Genomic DNA, 24,291 nt, shown 5'->3' on the forward strand with positions numbered 1-24,291 from the left:
AAATGTTTGAAACTGTAATAAAACATTAGCACAGGCAATTTACATTTACATTTACATTTTATCAGCTTGTTCCATCTTGTGTTTTATAGGCAGCACTCCAGCACCGCAGAGGAGGGAGCTGTGGAGATCAAAACGGGTTTTCTTCCTTACCCCACAGGTGATGGTGAATGACCTATCAAGAAACGTATGTCCTGGACCTCAAGTTAAGTGCGTGGTTATTGATGAGGCCCACAAGGCATTAGGGAATCATGCGTATTGTCAGGTAATTATAATTATTATTTTTTTTGCTCTTATCTCTCGTGTCAAGTTATTGCTGCTTACATGATGATGAAGAAGAATTACATCGATAATGTTTGTTTGCTTGTTTTGTAGGTGGTGCGGGAGTTGGGGAATCAAACAAAGCAGTTTCGCGTTCTAGCGCTCAGCGCCACACCTGGTGGAGACATTAAGGTGTGTGTTGCACTGAATATGTACATTTTATCATGTTTATTTGGCATCAGTACTGTGAAAAATGGGATACTTTAACAAGATGCCACATAAAGTCACACAGATGTTTATGCTAAAATATTTAATTATGGATGGCTTTTAGAGTTGCCCAGTAAATGTTTAAACAGAGAAACTATTGTATGCAATTTGTTTCAATCTTAAATTAAATTCTTAAAAAAAAAGGTCCATTTTGCAAATAACTATCGCTCTCTAACTTTTCAGGCTGTGCAGCAGGTTGTCTCCAATCTGCTCATCTCACACATAGAGCTGCGGTCAGAGGAGAGTCCAGACGTTCAGGCACATTGTCACCAGCGCAGTTTGGAGAAGATTGTTGTTCCCCTCGGAGAGTCGCTGACTGAATACCAGACTCGTTACTTACAGGTAGGACCTGGTCTCAAAATGTGCAGCACATTAGATGTTACTCCAAAGGTTGTGGTAGTTCTCAGTTAATGCACTACTATCTTTATTTAACTAGTATTTTAACGTATGTGACCTCAGCCAACTAACAGCCAAATGAAAAATCATGACAGAGTAGTCAGTACAAATCCATTATTCTAAAATTTTCTTGGTTAAAGCTGTGCTGTCTTTGGACTTGTTGTTATAACACAGTGGATCAACACCAACAGATGACATGTCTCTCCAAACCATCACTGACCATTACTAAATTTTACATTTCATTTGTAAATCAAGGGAGCAGAGTCTGGAGGAAGAAGAGTGGAGAGACACACAGTCCAAGCTGCTTGAGGTCTTGTGTGAAGTTTAAACAATCAGTGATGTTTTTTGAGAGCCATTTTATCTGCATTATGCTTCAAGCATTCTGGCTTTATAAGGCTTTATGGGGATGCAGATTTCATTTTCCAGCAGGAATTGGCACACTGCCCATACTGCCAGGTACCAGTTGATCTTAAATAATATACAATTGTTCTGAGATACTGACTTTTGAATTTTCATAAGGTGCAAGACATGATAATCAACATTAAAATAAATAAATATTTGAAATATAACACTCTGTGTGTAATGAATAAATACAGGGCTGAAAAATCTGTCTGGGCCAGTGATCTGACAGATTTTACTGCTTTTCTGATTTCTCCCCTCAAAAAATTACACTGTCTTGCCTGCTGGCCGTGTCTGCAGCCCTGCGTATTCTGAGGTGGATGGCTGCAGTGTGCACAGTGCATTACGTATACACAGTGTATTGGAAATACTTTGATGCATAAAAGTTTGCATTCATGGCGAACACATTTTTACTAGAGGTTGTTATCGTTTAAAAATGTTCAGTACCAATACGATACTTTGAATTCTATACTGATACACAAGGGATAATTTTTTTTATTATTTTTTTAAGCGATAATTCTCACACAGTGTACGTATTTCAAAGATGACAGGAGTAATTTCCAGATACAGTGAGATGCTTTCATCTTTTTGGATCTTGGAACAAACAAGCAATGTGCATGTTTAAAATAAAAAGTTCAGGCTCAGATTTTTTTCCACTATCAGCCCTGAATTAAAATACTGAAATGTATTAACTTTTCGATGATGTTCTAATTTTTTTAAAAGGATCTATTGAGTAGATAAGTCAGTTGGTATTGGGCGAAAATCTTGCACCAGTTTTGATGGCGATTAAAGGAAAAAGTGGTATTGGTCTATCCCTATCCAATACATTGTATCGCACATCATTATTTTTTTTCCATATTGTGCACCCATAGTAAACATGTTACCATATTGCTTTCTATTATTAGAAAGCAATCTGTATATTTAAAAACATTCAGAGAAGAAGAAATTAATTGGAGTCAGTTTGTTTAGATAGTTATAATACTTTATGAAAATATGACAGTGGAGTGATTGGGCCATCAAAGCCTGAAAAAGGAAAGCAGCTACACAGTACAGACAGACACAAGTTTGGATTTTTTGTGTGTGTTTCAGTGATCATTACAAAAAAATGGTGACTGTGAGCATAAAACAAACTGGCAAAATGGAAATTTTACTGTTGTACAATTAATCTAAAGCAATGAAAGAAACAACCTGGAGGTATTTGGAGGTATATATGAATCTAGTCTAGAATGAGCATGGCTTTTACAGTAAAAATGTTCACTTGTGATCAGACAAAAATACACATAGCATGCTTGATTGTCAGACAGCAGAATGATTCATTTTTGGTTTGTCTTTCTTGTTAATATTCTTTTTTCTGTTTTACTGATACATTCCATATATTTGTTTGTGTGGGAATCTTTGCCTTGTGTGACTATGCTGTTCCTACAGCATCACTATTAAAGGTACATTTGTAGCTTTCGTGGGGGAACAGCAGCAGAGTTCACAAACTAGAGAGACATTTATTTATTTATTTTTTTCACAAACTTTTCTGAAGAAAGTTAATAGTGGTATTCTGCTGCAAAGCTGTGCCCATGGACCCTCAAGAACTGGAACAGTATTTGCTTCAGACTTCATTTGTTTGGTGTCTTGAGCCGAAATGGGGAGGAAGGACAAGGTGCAGGGACGGGTGCTTTGCCGGTGGGGGACACAGGGTGGTTTTCACGGCCTTTCAAGAAACCAGATCTCATTCTGACGGTTGGCAGCTGCAGGGTTAGTGTAGCCAGCCACAATGAAGGAGTCACTGTCACAGATTCCTGGAGAATCCAGCACCTCTGCCAAAGCATTAATCTCACTGATGATAGTAGTCTCGTTTGTGGCACCAGTGAACGGCCTGGGATTTGGGGGAAAGAATATAAAAAGTTCATTAGTAGAGTTGGGCCAAAATCTGATCATTTTGATGTAGTAGATGACATCTTTCACAAACATACATTAGCAATGTCAATTCATGTGAACAACTGCTTGCACTTTACTCTTGTTTGGAAATTTCAACATGTCTGTGTTTAAAGCTTCATAACTGAAGATCAGAGTAACGTACAGACATGATGCACATATACCAAATAGCAAAACATACATTGCCTAACCAGCACAGACCAAGTCATTAACTATCTGTGAGTAATCCAGCTCAGAAAAACAGCTAAACTGCTCACAGCTGAACGTTTGGCAATATTTGCAAACAGCTGAATTTTTTAATGAACCAAACATGAAAAATAAAACAGAAAAACAGCACTAATGTTTTTTTTTCTGAATTCAACATTAAAGACCATGTTTAATGCCTAAAGCAGTTTCAAAATCATTTAGCTCCTTTATAGCCAAAGCCAGTTGTTAGCATTGTGGCGAACATTTTTGTTAAAAAGTACTTTGATCAACTTTTAACCAAAATATGGTAAAATATCTACATTTAAGTAATATTTGTATCTCAAATTAATACATATTTGAGTAGTCTAGGATCTCCTGGAAACAACATTTGTCAAGTGAGACTGTATCCTATAAATCTGTCATTTTAGGTGAATAAAAATACAAAAAACTAATCAAACACGTTACAAAACTGCTCCAGGGTTCTGATATATTATAGAATATTTACATCATCTGTTACTAACTGGTGTTCATTGCAGGGTGCTGCCATCAGTTTGCACAAAACAGAAAAGGCAGAACACCAATTTTCACGGTTCTATAATATTAACTGTAATATTTATATTATCATAAAAACTTTGGCCATATCCTCCAGCCCTATGCTAAGCTAACTGCCTCAGTAGGAAATATTAGTTTTCAGTTTGTGGGTTTCTTAAGCATATGAAACTTACCTTGTGTAGACTATGGTGGCAGGCCACTGCTCAATGACTATCTCTGTGTCATGAGGCTGAGGTGGCTGAGCTTGGTGGTCTGCAGGTAGGTAGTATGCTATCGTGACTGTTTGGGACAGGGTTGCATGCGTCTCATCTGTATGAACCACTGTTACAATGGGTATAGTCATTCCCAAGTACCTGCCTGTAATGACAAAAGATTGTTGGGTCAGATAACTGGAGTGAATGAAGTGTTAAACAAGGTTTTCCTTTATACAGTTGCAATCAACCCCTATAACCCCTATAAAAATATGTAAATATGGAAATTTGATTGCAAAAATCAAACATCACCATTTGCAGTGCTGGTTAAGCTGATAAAAGAAGTCAGTCACCTAATGAGTTTTGCTGGCAGATGTATCTCATGATTCTCATGAAGCCGTAGCAGATGCTCTGTTCGTATGTGTCCTCTTTGACTGTGATGCAGGCCCAGTTTGCTTTCTCATAGTGCCGCTTCTCATAAAGCACAATTCCACACTTAAAACAAAAGTACACATTTATCATTAATTAACTCTTCTAACTTGAATCAGTTGGATAGAAAAAAATGTTAGCAAGTTGAGGTCATTCTAAATTATCATAACTGTACCATATTCAGAGATTTAACATTTGTTAATATAAAAATAAGCTTTAGAAGAAATTAAAAAAAGAAGTAAAAAAAAAAAAGAAATTCAATAAAATATTCAATAAAACAAGCGGTAAACAGAACATGTTTAAACTATTTTATACACGTTACTTTCTTTGTGCAATTTAATTCCAAAAAAGTAATACGAAAGGGTCCTTTTCATGGAAATATTTTGGTTTCTGGAAGGATTACTATATATATTACCCCACATTATTATTATTAAAAAGGGAAAAATATCAACACTTTAGGATATTTCTGTGATACTCAAAACACTAAATCATATTTTATTAATTTCAAGTAAATGATACTGCAACTAAAGTCATGTTTGTGGACCTTCTAGTAATTATATTTGGCTAATATATGTTGCACCCATTGCTGACACAAATGTGCAAATGCGCACATACCCAGCCTATCTACTCCCTTAAGAGAAGTACTTATCTAATCGAAGTTTTAATCTAATTGGCCAATTTTGTGTCAGTAGTGCAACTAAAAAGTAAAGCAAAAGAGGTCTTACCCAACATTAGAACAGTATTCCTCATATACAGTACTTATCTTGTATTATACTATACTTATTGTTTGTTTCTACTGTGTTGTGTAACTGCTACTGGCTATTAAGAATACATGTCTGGCAGACATTCCTCAAACCTCGTTAGATTTCTCATGGATAATTGGGGCTTAATTTATTCATGTTTGTTACCAATATTAAGAAATATGTCAACATTTTGTTGTAGTTTTAGGTGGGCTAACGTGTTTCTACTATAATGATGGCAGTGTGTTTTCTCTGCAGTGATCTCTGCTCCTCTTCACCTTTTGAAGACCTTATCCTTATCGTGAGCTAAGCTCATTAGTGTTATTTATACCTCGCTGGCCAAGCTAATCGGCTTTTGACAATGATTTACCATTTTTAAAGTAATTTGGTTGGACATTCTGATGGAAGCACTGATGTCCGCTAACACAGAGTTATTTGTTGGTCTAGCTGCTCAACACAGGACTAATGAGCTAATAAACATTGAGATCTCAGAAAAATTAGCAAATTACATGTGGAGAATGTTTGAACTAAACTACCGATTATTCCAAATAGAACTTTTGTTTTAAATGAAAAGTGCTACGTTTGGAGAAAGGAAGACACTGCTTTTCAGAGTAAGAATCTTATCCTATCTGTTAAACATGGTGGTGGTAGTATTATGGTTTGGGCCTGTTTTGCTGCATCTTGGCCAGGATAATATTTTTAGTACTCATAACACTGAAGGATTCAACTGCAAAATGTTTAGGAAATTGTGTACACTAGAAAGTTAGTTTTTGGCTGAAATTGGCTGAAGGCCAATTACTGTATCAATTTACTTTATAAATACCTTAAAATCTTTCTTTTCAAGCTTTTCAATTATTTATTGAACACTTAATTGTTTTAAGATCCCAGCAAATCAATAAAACATACATTTACTTTAGCTGTGCTATTCTAATCATGAATTTACTTTAGTAACACACAAAGAAAGGCAGACAGTCTTTTGGTAAGCAAGCAAATGCTTGGGCTAAGTTTGCTAGCAATACCTAATGCATTTTGTGCATCCCTAGCATACACAGATTTCCCCATCATGTTATTATAATATAATGTTATGCAAAAGTGTATCTGTTGAAATCTAAGTCATGTGCGCGCAGACATACCTTCTCCTTGCATGAGATGAATGTGTAAGGAACAGTCTCTCGGGGGTGCGAGCCATTATTATTGGATGTTATCTGCTGAATGGGTTCTGCCATGTCTGTGAAGGTGAGAGAACCAGCTGTTAGTCACGTTCGAGTTGTTAAATTTCGGTGTCTGTTATTGACATTTTTGATTCTGTAATTTTTGTATCCTCTCAATTAGCATGTTTCATTTTTTAATAAGTCCAGCGCTGTGTTTTACATACTGTAGAACTGCAAGAGAAAAACAGTAGGCTAGTGGCAGTAGGCTAGTGACAGTAGGCTAGCACACACATATTCCACAAGGACCCACAGGCAATTTTCACACCTGCCTAATTTTCTCTACTCTACAAACTCGGAATTACAGAGCATGTTCAGTCACTGCTGGGGCGCCAAGTGGTCCAGTCGCCTAAAGCACTGCCACTATGATCGGGAGATCGCTGGTTCAAATCCTGGTCATGCAGCTTGCTATCAGCTGCCGGAGCTCTGAGAGAGCCCAATTGGTCTTGCTCTCTCTGTGTGGGTAGATGGCGCTCTCTCCCCTCATCACTCCTAGGGTGATGTTGATTATCACAAGGCTACGTCTGTGAGCTGATGTATTAGAACAGAGTCGCTGCGCTTTCCTCTGAGCACACTGTGATGCTACTTGGGAATGCTGCATCAGCAGCAGTTTGAAAAGAGGAAGTGAACTTCACACGTGTAGGAGGAGGGATGTGCTAAATTAGGGAGTCTGCTGGACCACTTGGAGCACCAAGAGGGTCTGAAGGGTCTGTACTATTTTGAGATAATAACTCTTAAGCTGCTTAGACTGATGCAACTAGAACAAGATTAGCACTAAATCACGGTTTGACTATTGATTAAAGAAGCCCATTCTTCAGATAATCTTAAAAGGCATCTGTTACACAGTTTTCTAGTTTAATGGTCTGTTTGGGTGTGCTGGCAAAACACTGGAATATCTGTGAATGTTATTGTCAGAATTGTTTTTTGATTAGTCAACAATTATTTCTGCCATGTCCTCCATCTCCAAAAAACGATAGAAACAGCTGAACATTAGATTTAGAAGGCATTTAAATGTCTGGATGATGTTTAAACAAGAAAAGTACAGATTATTTAGTGAGTAAATATGATCACAGGTCTGTGGTTTCTGTTGTTTCTATGCTTGATTGAGAAGGGCTTATGGGAAGGGAGTGGAATGGCCTGGTATGCATTGCTGCAGCAGCAGTATTCCTGGGAGCTGTAAATCCTGTCTCTATTTGTTTCTTCATACAGTTTCCTCTATTAAAAAAAAGCTTGTATGACGAAGGTTAGAAGGGCCTGGCATTTGATAAAAAGCTGTATGAATAACTGAGGTCATTTTCCACCCTGTAACAGGCTACACCTCTAGACTGCATTCCACAGGCTACGGAATTGGGTCAGCACAGCTTGCCTACACTCTTGCACGCTATAAACAAGAGTATTGGGACATTTGCTTATTTATTGTCCCTACTGAAATCAAGAGTATTAGGCTACATTCTTATTACCAGGCTAAAATGACTCAATCTGATTTTTTGCTCAATGTGGCTCAGATCTGATTTTTTTAATGGCCAAATCAGATTTAGGTAACTTTTTATATGTGGTTCTAAATCGGATATGTATTCATTCCCTGGACATGCGACATGAATGTGAACGGTCAAATCTAAATTCAAATAAGTACTACGTTGCTACTTGCAAAAGAAAACAGCCTGGCCTTTTTTCACCTCCTCGACCTGGGCATGAACTTCAGACCAGCTGTTTACTCTCCACTCCAAGCTGCTGACAAACTCATTCATTTCCCTTTATAAAGATACAAGTCGTCTCTCAAATATGAGTTTTTTTTTTGTTATTGGTGAAGGAGACGTTTATACACGTATCAAAGTGTGCATGTGAGGCATTTCAGGAACGGGTTCGTTCACATTACACATAGATACAGGTTACTTACATTTGTGAATGTGAACCGTTATTGTAACTGTCTTTACTGTTCGGGGACGGCTTTCTACTACATTTGTTTCTACCTTTTTCTGTCATTGCTTCTTATCGGTGTAATCTGTTCTGTTTGGGCACTTTTGGAGTCCTCAGTACTTTGTGTAGTGCTGCAAATTATCTCTCTGGGGTCCAAGAAATGGCTAGTGTTTTGATATTTCTATTCATATCTTTGCAATAACATAACACAAAAAGACTTTTCAAACATTTTCTAAACCTGTAGAGTCTGCACTTTTAATTTTGTCTTATTACAAAATCATATGCCACTCACATTTGGCTTACAATCGACATTGTCGATTATATTAACTAATCATTGCAGCCCTACTTCAGAGGTCTATTCTAGGTGTAGGTGTGAGCTTGTGCATCTGTGTCAGTGGGTGCAACTAAAGTAGCTGAACAGTTTGCACATGTGGTTTATGACTGCTGTACAGGTTTAGAGTGTTTGTGATTCTGATTGCAAATCTCAGGCCTGCTTCTCTATAGATATGTGAGATGATATCTGCCTTCCATGTTGAACAATACCTCTGTGCAGCATTGTACACAAAGCAGATTGGCAGGTTGCCATAAAAAAATCTCAAAACAAGGATGCGTGCCAAATTTACTTTCCTATATAAAAATCTGTCTTACTTCCTGTAACCTAGATAGCAAAGGTTTGTTCAGTTAATGTTCATTTTTCAATCGTCTAATGCAGTGTTCTTTAATCCTGCTTCTGCTTCCCTGCTTTAACACATCTAGTGAATCTCTGAAATGGCTTGTTAATGAGCAGATTATTTGAATCAGGTGTGTTGGGAGCAGTGCAGGGGGAAGAATAGGGCTGCAACTATCGACTATTCTAGCAATCAGCTATTCTATTATTTTTCTCCAATTAGCCAGTTAATTGCAATTTTTACGCCCTCCTTTGTGTTTTCTATTGGTGATGCTCTTGATTCAATGCATGTTTTACTGCATCTTGACCGCTACATTTTAGGGCCCTAAAAATATTTTGCAGGACATTTTGATTGTTGACGTACCTAAATAAAATTACAAAGCATATTATAGGAGACATTCACACATGCAGGATGTTATTTATGGGAAATTCTACTAAAAGCAGAGTCTGTATTATTATTATTGTTTGTATATTTATTAGTGTTTACTTCTTTTAGTATTAATATTTCCCTTTTTATTGTGCTCCTGAATTGCCTCTGGTCGCAGTTTCATTGCCAAATTGGCCTTGTTTTATAGTCACAGGTAAACATTCAAAGCAGAAGGTGCGTTTTTTTATAAATATATTTATCACAGCCAGAACAAAGCCTTAATGTTGTAAACATCTATGGCAACCTTTATATATTGGGCGAGTTTATGCTTCTGACTGGCAAGTTTTAGTTTTTTTTTAGACAGGTTCCCATGGGAACAAACTGCGTAATACTGCTGTTATTGTACAGGAAAATAAGTAAAATACAAACAGAGCACACACACACACACACACACATTAAACGAGATGTAGGAGCAGAATAGAAAGATAAGCCCACACCCACAGTATTAATTACTTGTATTAACGGGTTTTTTTTACCTATATGCTTGCCTTTCTGATTACACAGAAACTCAAAGCGTGTTTTAAGTTATCTGATTGTAATCTGATCAGTGTCTTAATACTGGATTTCTGTGAAGCTGCTTTGCTATACAAATACATTTGATTTGATAAGATCTAACTATTAAACATGCATGTTAAAGCTAGACAAAAAACAGACTCAATGTTGCAGTCATTGTAGCTTGCTTGTTCAACCTGCCAGAGCAGCTTTAATCATACACTACCAAGCTAAAAAGCTAAGACCTTCCCATTAGATCAGTACTACATGGGTTAAGCTGGCATGCAACAAGTTATTTAACTCTAAACTGATTATTTGATGCTTTTGATCATTTGTTTCAGAAGGGTCAAATTATTGGCATGCATTAAGCAGAGAAAACACCTAAGGAGATTTAGAGCTCTAAGAGCAGTTTAGTCTTAAGGAAACCACTTATCAGTGAGGCTAACTGAAAGAAAGTCCACATCAGTGAGGGACCTAGGATTTTTTTTAGGAGTAAGTGGCCATCAAGTGTCGCACCATGTTCACTTGAATGTAATTTATAAAAGCTTAAAGTAAAATATATGGAGTTATTTTTTGTGTCAAAAGTTTTAAACAAAATAATATCTGCCATTGGAATTTGTGAGAAATGTGTGTAGTTTATAGAATAAAACAACATTGTTCATTTTACTAGGTATGCTCCTATTTATTCAGGTTGTTTCCGGGGTGCTCCACACAAACAGAAATAATATTAATGTCTTGTTTTAATAATTGTTTTTCTTTTCACTTATTTGTTTTTGTTGTTATTTTAATATCCCGTTCAACACTGTAAGAAGTGATTACTGCCCCCTACAGGCAGAACTGGCTGCCCTACATTTAACAGTCACGCGGCACCATCTATTAAGCTGCATGATGATCCAGGAGAGGAGATTTCCTCCCCACACAGATTAATAATGTATTCACATAGAGTAACACTGCAAACTTACTAACAAACCAACAAAAGCTGTAGGACTGCAATTTGTAACTTTATTTACGAGCTCTTGCCTTCATGTCGGGACTTAAATTTAATGTTTTATACCCTGATTCCCTGCAGCCTTTGTCTAATCGCTTTGTTCGCTTTATTTACAGTTATATTTAAACTCCACTGTTTTTATTAATTATATTATTTACCTCTCGGCACGTCCACTCGATGTCCTCTCCCGACAGTCTGCCAGTAGTTTAGAAGCTGATCATTCTGATCTTCATCCTCCATCATCTCTCCCTCCTCCTCCAGGCTGCCGTTGCCGGAGTCTGAGAGCTGATCCTCGGAGAAGGACTCCAGGTCCTCCAGGGTGATCATGCCGTAGCTGGAGCTCTCAGACCCCCGGCTCCCCCCAGCCTGGCTCTCGCCGCCTCCACCTCCGCCATTTAAACGACAATTTCCGTGATCCATGATAAGGAGTCTCCTGCACGGCTGGTTTAATGTAGTGGTTCTACAGGTTGTAGCTTAACTGAAGCGCTGGCTGAACTTCTTCTCCCTGTTCAGTAACTTAACTTGTCCAGCGGTCTAGCAGCGCGGCGGCGGCTGTGGGCTGGAACAGGAACTGGAGCAGCACTCCGCTCGTTATGGCGCTGCTGCTGGTGGTGAACGCTCGGCCATCTCACATTCCAGACTCATTTTCTCGAGTCAGGAAAGAAGGTGAAAACACGGCGCGTCTGTTCCCAGGGGTCAGAGCTTCAGCTATTGTCTGTAGCTCAGTGTAGTCCCGTGTTCAGCAACGTGCCGCGCGCTCGCTGTACGTGCTGTGTCTCTCATGGAAATCCAATGTTTATAAAAACAGCCTCGAGATGACGCGCGAGGCTCAGGCCCCGCCCCCGCCCTCTCTGAGGCGAGCTGAGAAAATGACAGCTGCGATACAGACCGCCCTCCCGCCTGTGGGCGAGTTTATATTCTGTTCTGATGAAAATATATAAAATATATATTTATTCTTATGTAAAATAAAAAAAACAATAAATATATAGCAGTTTGTGCTCACGATTTCTTTAATTTGTGCTCACATTTTATTTAATTCGAGTGAACGATTTGCAGTTTGTGCTCGCGTTTTCTTTACAGCGATCGTACAATCATGAAAAACCTGAAAAAGGCATAAAATACAATAAAAAAATAGCAATTTCCAGGCATGGATACGTTTTGCAAAAATAAAAATACCCAAAAAGTTTTGGAAAAGCCATGAAGATTTGGTCTTCAAATATTTGTGTTTCCATTTATCGACAGAGAAAATCTACTTGGAGCTAACAAATAAAAGAGTTAATTCAGTAATTTAGCCCTACACAATGGAGCCCTCAGGATCTGACATACATTTTATTATTAAATATTGTTTGTCAACAATTTTATCTGATTCATTTTAGGCCTGCTAAAATCTTTTTTTATATAGTTTTAGTTGATTTTTGGTTTTATTGTCCATGCTTAAGATTTCTTTAATTTACGCGGACAATTTCTGTAATTTGTGCTCACAATTTCATTAGTTCAAGCTCACGATTTCTTTAATTTGAGGGAACGATTAATTTGTGCATTTTCACTTTTAAGCTGTTACAGGGCAGCATGATTATCATCAGATATATTTGAATATATTTATAACCTGCTGAATCCAGTGTTGCAATAATTTTTCACAAAGATCTTGCACTGATGATGGTAGAGTCTGACTGCTGCACAAAGCAGCTCTTCTCCAGCACATCCCAAAGATTCTCAATGAGGTTAAGGTCTGGACTCTGTGGTGAACAATCCATATGTAAAAATTATGATCTCATGCTCCCTCTGGCATTGTCATCTTGGAATAAGGCCATGCCATCAAGGAAGAAAAAATTCATTGGAATAACCTGGTCTATATTTAGTATATTTAGGTAGTCAGCTGACTTCATTCTTTCAGCACATACTGTTGCTGAACCTAAACCTGCAGACCAACTGCAGCATCAACCCCACATCATTTGCTTAGTTAAAAACATATGCCCACTTTTTTTTGGTCAGGCAGTAAAGTTGGTTCTCTACAGAAACGTTGATTTAAACTTAGAATTTTCATATTTTGACATATTTTGATAATTTTTGGAAAGCTTAAATTTGTTTGATAGGTTATTTATTTATCTTGTTTGTTTGTTTATAATAATTTTATTATTATTTAGGTTAAAGAATTATGTTACGGTCACTTGATCTAGATTCCAGTGTAATTCAAATGAATAATTTTGTCTGCGTTGGCTGCATTCTATTTTATTTATGAGTTTCTGCTGTAAGCCATTTTTCAGTGGGCTTACAGTACACAAGCCCTTTTGTTCTGCCCACGTGTTTAGTGCATGCCCCCGAAAATATTCCTCCAGTATGACGCTGTTTAACTCATGAAAGTGTGTTATTGCTAAAAGCCATGTCTATAAAAAGCAATCAGTTGTTGCTAGACTATGTTGTGCCTCACCCCGGGACAGGAGAGAGAAGTTTAATTTGGGCTCAAATTAGACATGATTAAAACATGAGCATTCTAAATGCTTTTATTAAAGGTCTTAATCGGCTTAAATACATTTTATCTTGTTCTCTGTGAAATACTATAGGTCTCTTTGAGTTGTATATGCCTGCTGCATATAAAACTGTTTCTCAGCCTCCACTGTCTGCAGTAGCTAGTAAAAGAAAATCCTCAGAAATACGAGTTGATGAGAGAGACCTTAGGGTGTATATGTCAACCAGCGAGTTCATGGCCTCGCCCACCTCCGCTCAGGACCGCCTACAGGCAGCACTAACCCCGGGCTACAGCATTAGGTGCTAACAGCTATGTTTACTATGTTTACAGCTTCTGTTTACAGAGCTATTTAGCATTAGCTATCTTGTTTAAGTAACTGTAGGTTTAAATTGGATCTCCGGTTGAGTCTGCGTTTTACCAAACCTTAAATAAACACTAGGGAAGCACGTTTTGAGAAGGCAGCTCAACTCAACAGAACACCGGTCAAAGCGGGTACCGTTTTTTTTTTTTTTACATGGCATTCATTCATACTAGAGAGAACAAGAAGACATTTTAAAATAAATTAAAAAATGATGAAATAAGACCTTAAAAGACAGGTAACTAGCCTGCATTTATTTGTTTTATTTTAGTGTTTTATTTTGCTTTAAAACAAAAAAAAGTGATGCAGAACAGAATGAATACAGGCAGAGACTGGAAGGATGTAGGTGGCTGGATAAGAGTGGACTTAGAGCTGCCTGCCACTGTACTGTTATGTAATCCTTCTCTCCATGTGGCCTGGTGGACTATTCCTTCTGTTACACGCATGCACCAGCAAAAGGCTGTGTGTTGCAGTGCCTCACAGTATCTCATATTAACACCCAAGAACACGTTAGAGACATTACCAAAACCATTTATTAATCTGACATTTTTCACCTTTACTTTATATATATAGTTTTTATAAATGTAGGTTGATGCTGTACTATTATTATTATTATTATATTATATATAATTCTTAATTTTTTAAAATCCCAATTTGCCAAGGCAATTACCCAACCCACTCATTAGAGCTCTTGTTATCACTAGTGATGCCCCAACACCAGGAGGGTGAAGACTATTTTGAAGACTTTTTTGTTTTCTGTCTGAAACAAGAATCAAATTAATATTTCAGTTTTACAGGTAATGCATTCGCTCATGCACAGCTGTGTTATGGTTTGACATGTACTACTGCATGTTCATTATTATTAAACAGTAGGAGAATTTAATGCTCTCTAAGTCAGATATATAAACACGGTGAAGAGAAAGTTGAATGATGATAATGGCACCAGTTGCCAAAACAATTTTATGTTTGTTTACAAAACTGCACTCCTGGTTCCCTTATCTGGAAAAGGGCTTGATTTTTTTTTACAGCCTTGTTGCATGATCCACAGTAATTTTTCTCACCAGTTAGGCCGTATGTCCCACCCATTAAACTGCAACTCAGCTGTATTTCCCCCCAACCCCATCACTAGTAATGCCACAACACAAAGAGGGCGTAGACTATCACATCTCCTCCAACACATGTAAAGCAGCATTACCGAGTAGCATCACAGCGCACTCTGAGGAAAGCAAAGTGAATCGTTCCAATTGTGCTGATTGACATCTTCCTAGTAGTGATGAGGAGAGAGCGCCATGGCCAATTGTGCTCTCTCAGGACTCCGGCACCTGAAAGCAAGACCAGCGAACCAGCAATCTCCTGATCATAGTGGCAGCCCTTTAGACCATTTAGGACAGATACAGGCATTCCAGTAACATGGGGCACATCTTTTGAATTTACATTTCATTATTAGATTTTAATGTGCATGTAAAGATTTGTTTTGACTTCCTGTCGTCCTGCTTCTCCCCAAAAAGGTCTCGCCTCTGATTTTGTCTCACCTCCAGCTGAAACAGAGATTGTGATTGGTTCAGCTGCAAAGTTTGACTCCCTGTTCTTGTCTATTTGTTAGAGTCAGTGCAGTTTTTGGAGGGTGGGATTCAACATTTATCTATATTAGATAAAACATTACTGGATGTAGTATTTGTAATTTCTATTTGAGACAACTGAAAGATACAAACATTGTGGCGGCATGTTTAGTATACTGGGGACCTGCATATGTAATTGACAATTCTGCATCAACCTGACAACAGAAGCTGTCACTCATTTCTCCTAATGTTCCATTGTGTTAAGATTAATAACTCCTTTTTCATTTTTTCCTGCATTTTAGTTCAACTTAATATCTGGATATCATATAATATGTCTTGCCTTGCATGTCTTTGACGTCTGTCTGCATTTCTTGGGGTGTTTTTTTTTTCGGCTGCATTTTAGTCACAGATTCCTGTTGCTGCTGTTACTATGCTGATTGAGTTGTCACATACTGACTAGACTTTTCTTCAGTCTGACACTTGGTTTGGGTTGGTGAGTCACTCTAGACTAAAATAAACCCTCCTCCTGAGTTATGCAAATGAGTCCATGGCTGTGGGCAAAGTAATGGGGAGGGGAATGTTTAATCTGCTTATATAATCATTTGTAAAAAAAAAAGCCTGTTTTGATTCAGCTGACCCATAATTTCTTGATAGCATATTTACTGCCCCTAAAAAAAACAAAGCTGAAATTATTTTAAGTGATATACTGTATAGCACATGGGTTCTGTCTCCATGACTGTCTGTCTCTCACTGTCTATCTCTCTCTGTCTGTCTATATATTTGTCTTTGTCTGTTTGTCTGTCTGTCATGACTTGCAAATGAGTTATGTGACTTGGAAAAAGGCACATCCCTTGGTACAGTCTATTTTTGGATTTGGAAATAAAGACTATGAGAAATTGTTGGGTAACACTTTAAATGAGAAATCTGGTCTGAAAGTGATTTGGGCTGTAGTGAAATAAGATTACAAGTAAGAAGTTTTGTAGAATAGCCCACCTTTATTCGCCCCAGCATTCTAAAATAGCTGATGCTCCCAACAAGCTTATATTTGCTAGTTATAGTTATAGTGTTGCTCATGCAAAAAAAAATGTGATTTATATATGTTACTTTACAAAATTATTTTGTTGGCTGTGTTTGAAGCAGTAATTACGTAGTTATTAGTCTGTTTCTGCTTCATGTGTTTTGTTTTGTGTTGACTTTTTTTTCTTCTTTTTTTTTTTTCCTGTAAAGGTCCTGGAGAAGTTCACATTTCGTCTGACCCAGATGAGGGTGCTTAATCACCATGACCTTCGCACCCTCACCAAGTACCAGCTAATTCTCGCCCGGGAACAGTTCAGGCGCAACCCTCCACCTCACGTTATGGTACCGGATAATCACTGGATAGCCGTAGTGTTCATATTTACTACTAAATGTTCTAAGCTTAAAAATAAAACTTTGTTTTGTAAAATCTGTATTTTACAGAAAAGTCAAAATATTCAAATGTATGTATTTTTCGCACTGTAAAGCACACTTAAAATTCTTAATTCATAATTTTCCCCAAAAATAGTCAGTGCGCTTTTTATTCCGGTGCACCTTATGCATAAATTCTGCCTGTCAGGTTGTAAGGAGCAGTAAAGCCAATTTCCCTGTTCAGAGGTGAGTATTATCAGCCTGTAGCCTGCCTCTTACACCGGCTAGCACTGCTGGAGCAGCTTTAGCATTGGCCGCTAACAGCACTAGCTCTTTCTAGTATTATCGAACTATAGCCTGCTGCTAACCCTGGCTAGCACTGCTGGGTGGTGGCTTTTTTTTTTTATATATATAAACACTAACCGCTAGCGGTTAGCTGCTAATGCTAATGCTACAGCTTTAGTGCTGGAGAAATTCGAAATCCAAGCCTACTGTTAATAAACTGAGGTGCTTTATTCACCCAAAATTTTTGTTTTCAGTTTGGCTTAAAAAAAAGTGTTTTTTTTTTATTTTTTTATTACAGTTTTGTTTGTTTAGCTTAGCTTTACTTAACTTAGTCAGCTAACCCCCACCACCACCACTCAGCGGCGACACCTGCTGAGTTAGAAGTTCCTTATACTGTCTCTTAAAATGCGCCTTAAAATCCAGTACGCCTTATGTATGAAAATAGATAGGTTAATTGATAGTGCGCATTACAATCCGGTGCACCTTATAGTGCGTAAAATACACCATTGTTGGAATTTTTTTTTTTTTTTTGCGATGCACTGATATTGAATTCTTCTCCAGCCTCAATTATAGCTATTAAGGTGAAACCTAAAGCTGTATTGAAATTTTCTTTCTTTCTTTCTTTCTTTCTTTCTTTCTTTCTTTCTTTCTTTCTTTCTTTCTTTCTTTCTTTCTTTCTTTCTTTCTTTCTTTCTTTCTTTCTTTCTTTCTTTCTTTCTTTCTTTCTTTCTTTCTTTCTTTCTTTCTTTCTTTCTTTCTTTCTTTCTTTCTTTCTTTCTTTCTTTCTTTCTTTCTTTCTTTCTTTCTTTCTTTCTTTCTTTCTTTCTTTCTTTCTTTCTTTCTTTCTTTCTTTCTTTCTTTCTTTCTTTCTTTCTTTCTTTCTTTCTTTCTTTCTTTCTTTCTTTCTTTCTTTCTTTGACAGGTAGCACAACGAGGAGTTTTTGAGGGTGATTTTGCTCTGTGTATTAGCCTGTACCACGGGTATGAACTTCTACAGCAGATGGGCCTTCGATCTCTCTTTCTCTTCTTACAGAACATCATGCAGGGCTCTAAAGGTAAAATGTACATTTTAATTTAGACAGTTTACTTCGTATGTATCAGTATATGAATGTATGTATCAGGATCAGCTCATTTTCAGCCCAAACATGCAAATAAAATGTAGCTTATTCTGAAATCAAATGACCTATATTTTGCAAGTTGCCACAGAATTGTGTGGCTACAGTTCTGCATTCAACTCTTAGATGGCAAGGGTAGAAATGTGCTTTTAATATCCCAAAGATTTTCAATGAGGTTAAGGGCTGGACTCTGCGGTGAACAATACATGTGTGAAAATGATGATCTCATGCTTCCTGAATCACTCTTTCACAATTCCAGCCCCATGAATCCTGACATTGTCATCTTGAAATACGCCCGTGCCATCAAGGTAGAAAAAAATCCATTGATGGAATAACCTGGTCTATTTAGTATATTCAGGTAGTCAGCTGACCTCATTCTTTCAGCACATACTGTTGCTGAACTTAAACCTGCAGACCAACTGCAGCATCAACCCCACATTATTTACTTTACTTGCAGTGACTTATCTAATAATCAGCAGGTTATTGCTTATGTTGTTTCTATTTTTATTTCTAAAAAAAAAAAAGTTAAATGTTGACTAATGTTTATTAATGTTAATTTTTTTTAGAGTCATCGCGAGCCAGAAAGGAACTGCAGAGCAGCACTATCTTTATGACCCTTTATAAAGACATGGAGGCTCTGTTTCTTACATGTGCAAAAGGTAGTACCATCTAATAAAATGAGCTATTTGTGGTCATGTTTTAACACTTTTATTTATCAGCACAGATTGATTGGTTTGGTACTATGTATTTTTTTAGGTCCTGCAGAGCAATATTTTTACAGTCATCCCAAACTTCATAAACTAGATGAGGTGGTTTTACAACACTTCCAAGAGTGGTCTAAGAACTCAGGTATACTATATATTACCATTACTTACGATAATTTTTTTTTTTTGTGGAGAAATAGAAAATTTCCAAGTTAAAATTGAACACAATTTGTTTGTCCTAGGCAGTGGTCAGCGCTCTGGAGACACCTCAGCAGTAGTGAGCACAAGAGTGATGATCTTCTCTTCTTTTCGTGAGAGTGTTCAGGAAATTGCAGAGATGCTTAACCGCCACCAGCCCCTGATCAGGGTCATGACCTTTATGGGGCAGGCGTCCGCACAGAAGGGGGTTAAAGGGTTCACCCAGAAGGAACAGCTTGAGGTAAAAACACTAGTCACTATAATCCTGTGTGCCATCTGTAGTAATATGCATTATGTACACTGTATATTCGGGGGTGCGGGTGGGGGGTATTACACACATGCACATGCACTTTTTTTTTTATCTCCAACATTGTAAATTAATACTGATGTCATCCAGACTATAGGGAATCATGTAGTAACTTAAAAATGTTAAACAAACCAAAATACTCAGTGAAGCATTTAAAGCTGTTAACTTGTGGTTTCTGAGGCTGGTAACTCTGATGAACTTATCCTGTGCAACTGAGGAAACTCTTGCTCTTCCTTTCCTGGGGCAGTCCTGATGAGCGCCAGTTTCATCAAAACATTGTTGATGGTCTTTTTGAAAGTATTTAGATTAGATTGACTGACCTTCATATTTTGTCAATGTATTTTTCTTTACTTAGTTGAGTAATTCTTGCTATAATATGGATTAGAACAGTACTCAAATAGAGCTATTCTAATCATTTACATCACATATCACATATCGTACCGTACACGATAATATCATCATTTTTTTTTTTAATATCGTGAACGATATTATACCCTAAAATATCGTGATATGTCACCCATCTCATTTCGTATTATATATCTACTAGAGACAGATTATATCTGTCCAGTGTCATTTATTTTACTTTAATCCTGGATATATGGAGATATTTGGAGTGCAGTATTATTAGTATCATGACATTCTGGATCATTGACTTCTGTTACAAATCTGATAAAATTATTGTATTTTTTTAATATCTCAGTTAGGGGTGTGCAGTATTATATTCTATGTAATAATATATATTTTTTAAATTAATATTTACTTGCAGAGTATTGTGTATTCTTGAAATATTTTTTTTATTTAGTGTTTTGTCATATCACCAATAGTATCGTTATCGCGAAAATACCATGAAATATCGTGATATTATTTTAGGGCCATATCGCCCACCCTTAGTGTGTATTTACTGTAAAATGTGGGTTAGATGTGAAGGTTACATTGTACTGCTATGTCATGACTTAAAGTAAGTACCCTTAATCTTCATCTTAGGTGATGCGGAGGTTCAGAGAAGGCTGCTTTAACACACTGGTGTCCACCTGTGTGGGTGAAGAGGGTCTTGATATTGGAGAAGTGGACCTCATCATCTGCTTTGATGCTCAGAAGAGTCCTATCCGTCTGGTTCAGCGAATGGGGCGTACTGGGCGCCACAGGCAGGGGCGTATAGTGATCATACTGGCTGAAGGGAGAGAGGAGAGGGTAAGCAGTGCCTTTATTCTTCTGTTCTCTCGATATAAGTCTCCTTTTTAACTTTTTAAAGGTTCTAAAATGCCATAACTGATTGAATAACCACCTGGCAAGGCAATAGAAGTAAAAGCTTAGAAGTTAGTCTCCTGGCTGCAGCTCCAGTTCTTCTCTTCACAGCTGAAACTGAAGCTGTGTTGTCATGTGGGTCACCAATCACACAGATGTGGAGTCTCCGAAATTGGTCTTCTGATTCTGTTGTGAATTTTAGTGCGTCAGAAATCTTCCCGTCATCTTTAATGTAGAGTTATATAATGATCTATCTATGATTTTTGTTAGAGAGAGTTTTCCCCAGACAATGATTAAACCATGCCTTGGACTACACCAGGATTCTGAATGTAGAATTTTAATTAATATGAAAAAATAATCAACAACTAGGCGTAATCCCCTTGTGGGGAAACTACCTGTAAGTGTCTTTATCTTGTCAATTTTCTTGATTTCCAGTGTTGTGTAAAAAAATTCTATTCAGTCTGTTCCAGCACTGCTTCTATGTTATTAAAATATTTGTAAATTGTACATTGGTGGCATCAATTTTCAAAGCTAAACTAAGTTCAATTTACATTTAAAATGTTTTGTCCTTCCTGTATCATTTAAGATTACTAGACTTTATAGCAGATCAGGTTAGTTAGTGAGTGAGTCAAAAGTCTGAAACCACTAAAAAACAAGTAACATATTAAGCCTTCAGTTAATTTAAGATTGATTTCATCATTTACAGTTACACTACCAGCAAATGTTTGGACGCATTCTCATTACTATGTGTTCTTTTTGGTATTCTTTACTACATTGTAATTGATTAATATTAAAAACGGAAAAGCTATGAAGGAACACATATGCAACTAGATTGCAGTTCCTGCTGAAACAGAGAGTGAGAATGCAGTGCCAATTTGTGGGTGGTTGCTAGGTGGTTGCTAAGGTGTTGCTATGTTGTCTGTGGTGGCTGCTATGATGTTGATGTGCTAGGACTTCACAAACACCTGACATAAAAACCCAACCCAGGTTGTTTGGGACGAGTTGGAGCTCAAAGTAAATGAAAAGCAGTTAAAAAGAGCTCAGCACATCTAGAACTCTTTTAAAACAGTTAGAGAACCGTTACAGGTTCTACCTCATGACTGACTGACAGAGAATAATGCCAAGAGTGGGCATCAGAGCGAAAGCAGCTACTTTTACGATCTAAAGTATAAAACTTTTTTTTTTTAACACTAACTCTTAAACACCTTTTTTCCCTTCATATTTTAATTTCTACAATGTAGAAAATAGTAAAAACAAAGTAAAAACATTAAAGTAGAAGGAGTGTGGCCAAACCTTTAAGTGGTACTGTATTTATTAGACCAATTCTGACCTTAAGCAAATAAACAGGTTTAGGTTAATTATATTAAAATACTCTCATTATATCATTTCAAATTGACATTTTATGTATATTTATTTTTTTGTATCATGTTTATCTATATTCTGACCAGATTTTGTTGTTCTCTTTTGTAGACATTTTTTTTTATTGATAATTCCCTATATTACTATAATCTCCTCTGCTCTACAGACCTACAACCAGAGCCAGAGTAATCGAAGGTCTGTGAATAAATGCATCGTGGGGAACAAGCACAGCCTCCACATGTTTCCCCACAGCCCCAGGATGGTACCCGTTGGAGTCACCCCCACCCTACATAAAATGCACATCACCTGTGGCCAGTTCGAACCCAAAAACACTAGCCGGCGCTCCATAAAGGATAACCAGTCACTCCCCAGGGAGAGATTACTGCTCAACCCTCAGGCCCAGGGTAAGAGCCCAACAAAGGGTTCCAGTAGTTAGCACTCAGCACTCAACCAACACACCGGATAATAAACTTTTAATTTTTATTTTGTTGCAGTAGTGTGTTCTTGAAATTTTCTTTTTTTTAATGTTTTAATCGCCAAAAGTATTGTTATCGCTTTTTTTTTTTTTTTTTAAGGGCCATATCGTCCACCCCTAATTGCAACTCACTAAATTAACATCATATTATATGTCCTACAGTGGGTGCTGAGCAGGACAGTGTGAAGGATGATGGATTTCTCAGCCCTGCTGAACAGGCTGAGTGGGCTTCCACCATGAAGCTGCCTGAGGATGAACCCCAGTTCAAGCTCAGAGAGTCGTCCTTCCTGTTTCTCGGTGGAGATCCCCAGCTGCATGTACGTTTGCATTAATTTATCAGTTTAAAATGATCTGGACAAACAAGTACTGCAGTTTTGTAGATGTGCTTAGGTTTAAGTTTCGAACACACCTCTTCTCATTTAGTGAGTTTTCTTTCTTTTAAACATATTAAAGACACTAAAGCTCTACAAAAACAGAATGCAGAATTATTTTTTACATACCGGAATATGTTTTATACAGATCTGCACACTCCCGGTATTTTCTTTCACAACTAATAGTTGCTGCCTTTTCTTGTCGCTGTGAAGCTTCAGCGCATCCTAAATCACCTCAAATCACCATCTCTGTTGATCAGGTTTAAAACAAGGGATTGTGAAGGAAAAACACTTTTTTCCCTTCCTTGTTTTCATGTCTTTAAATATTAATCTACAATGTAGAAAATAAATAAATTTAAATAAAGAAATTTGATTTTATTTGATTTCATCATTTACAGTTACACTAAAAGCAAATGTTTGGACGCAATTTTCATTACGATGTGTTCTTTATTTTGTATTCGTTATTACATTGTAATTGATTAATGTTAAAAACTTAATAGGCTATGAAGGAACACATATGCAACTAGATTGCATTTCTGCTGAAATTTATTAGATTTAATAATTTATTAGACCAATTCTGACCTTAAGCAAATAAACAGGTTTAGGTTAATCATATTAAATTATGCTTTTTGTATCATTTCACATTGTTGAAATTTATAAAAAAAAACTATATATAAAATGACTGGTCCTGTGTTTATTTATGTATATAAAAACTTTAATACAATGTATTATTGTATTATATAATTTTATGATCATGCAAAATAATGCATATTCTTGTCAGTTAGGCTCCAAGTACATTCTGTATTGTCAGAAATTCCTTTTATGACAGATTTATGACAGATTCCACAAATTAAGCAGTAAAACAGTGGAGGTTCTTTGTTATTTCGGTGTCTGACTGTGTGTACTAAAGTGCAGTGTTGTTTTTATAGGAATCATCCGTACACAGTGAAGTGAGACATCTGTCGCTATGGGAATGGAGACACTGGCAAAATCAGCCTCTTCCCACCCACAGAGTGGAGCACTCCAGCCGCTGTTTACATTTCACTGCCATTATGGACCTCACTGATAGGATGAAACTGGAGGAGGAGGTGAGATATAAGAGAGACAACTATATAAAAGAGAGAATAAGATAGGCTGTGCCATGATGAACCAAAGCTTCTCACCAAATTAGACCCAAATAGCTTTAATTAAATAGTGTCATACGTGCAATACATAAATCTTGGGAGGTTGTATCCTAGTGTTGTAAAATATAAGATTAGATGGTCCTTCATTATTCCCACACTGAGAAAAATTATAATGTTACAGCAGCAAAAATATAAAAAGGCACACAAGATGAAGAGGTAAAATAAAAAAAAAATAAAAAAAAATATATATATATATATATAAAGAATAGAAAAGTATAAAATAAATATAAAAAAA

General features: G+C 37.0%; 2 protein-coding genes across 2 annotated transcripts in view; one reads left to right on the top strand and one right to left on the bottom strand.

Moving 5' to 3' along the window:
* The window catches only part of fancm (FA complementation group M), a 42,075-nt gene that overhangs the window by 3,109 nt on the left and 14,675 nt on the right, over window positions 1-24,291 (top strand). The window contains exons 3-14 of the mRNA XM_049463789.1: window positions 90-262; window positions 373-450; window positions 709-867; window positions 16,655-16,786; window positions 18,021-18,153; window positions 18,780-18,872; window positions 18,970-19,062; window positions 19,160-19,356; window positions 20,407-20,613; window positions 22,193-22,430; window positions 22,664-22,818; window positions 23,802-23,960. Of these exons, the coding sequence (XP_049319746.1) occupies window positions 90-262; window positions 373-450; window positions 709-867; window positions 16,655-16,786; window positions 18,021-18,153; window positions 18,780-18,872; window positions 18,970-19,062; window positions 19,160-19,356; window positions 20,407-20,613; window positions 22,193-22,430; window positions 22,664-22,818; window positions 23,802-23,960 (1,817 nt within the window). The remainder of the gene's footprint in view (window positions 1-89; window positions 263-372; window positions 451-708; window positions 868-16,654; window positions 16,787-18,020; window positions 18,154-18,779; window positions 18,873-18,969; window positions 19,063-19,159; window positions 19,357-20,406; window positions 20,614-22,192; window positions 22,431-22,663; window positions 22,819-23,801; window positions 23,961-24,291) is intronic.
* Window positions 2,281-11,845, bottom strand: soul3 (heme-binding protein soul3). The gene is made up of 5 exons (XM_007258912.4): window positions 11,202-11,845; window positions 6,478-6,572; window positions 4,529-4,670; window positions 4,158-4,341; window positions 2,281-3,187 (listed from the first exon to the last, which is right to left on the bottom strand). The coding sequence occupies exons 1-5, from the start codon at window positions 11,461-11,463 to the stop codon at window positions 3,016-3,018; spliced, it is 855 nt and encodes a 284-aa protein (XP_007258974.1). The 5' UTR covers window positions 11,464-11,845; the 3' UTR covers window positions 2,281-3,015.

The sequence above is a fragment of the Astyanax mexicanus genome, chromosome 14, assembly GCF_023375975.1.
Source record: "Astyanax mexicanus isolate ESR-SI-001 chromosome 14, AstMex3_surface, whole genome shotgun sequence".
In the NCBI taxonomy this organism is placed as follows: Eukaryota; Metazoa; Chordata; class Actinopteri; order Characiformes; family Acestrorhamphidae; genus Astyanax; species Astyanax mexicanus.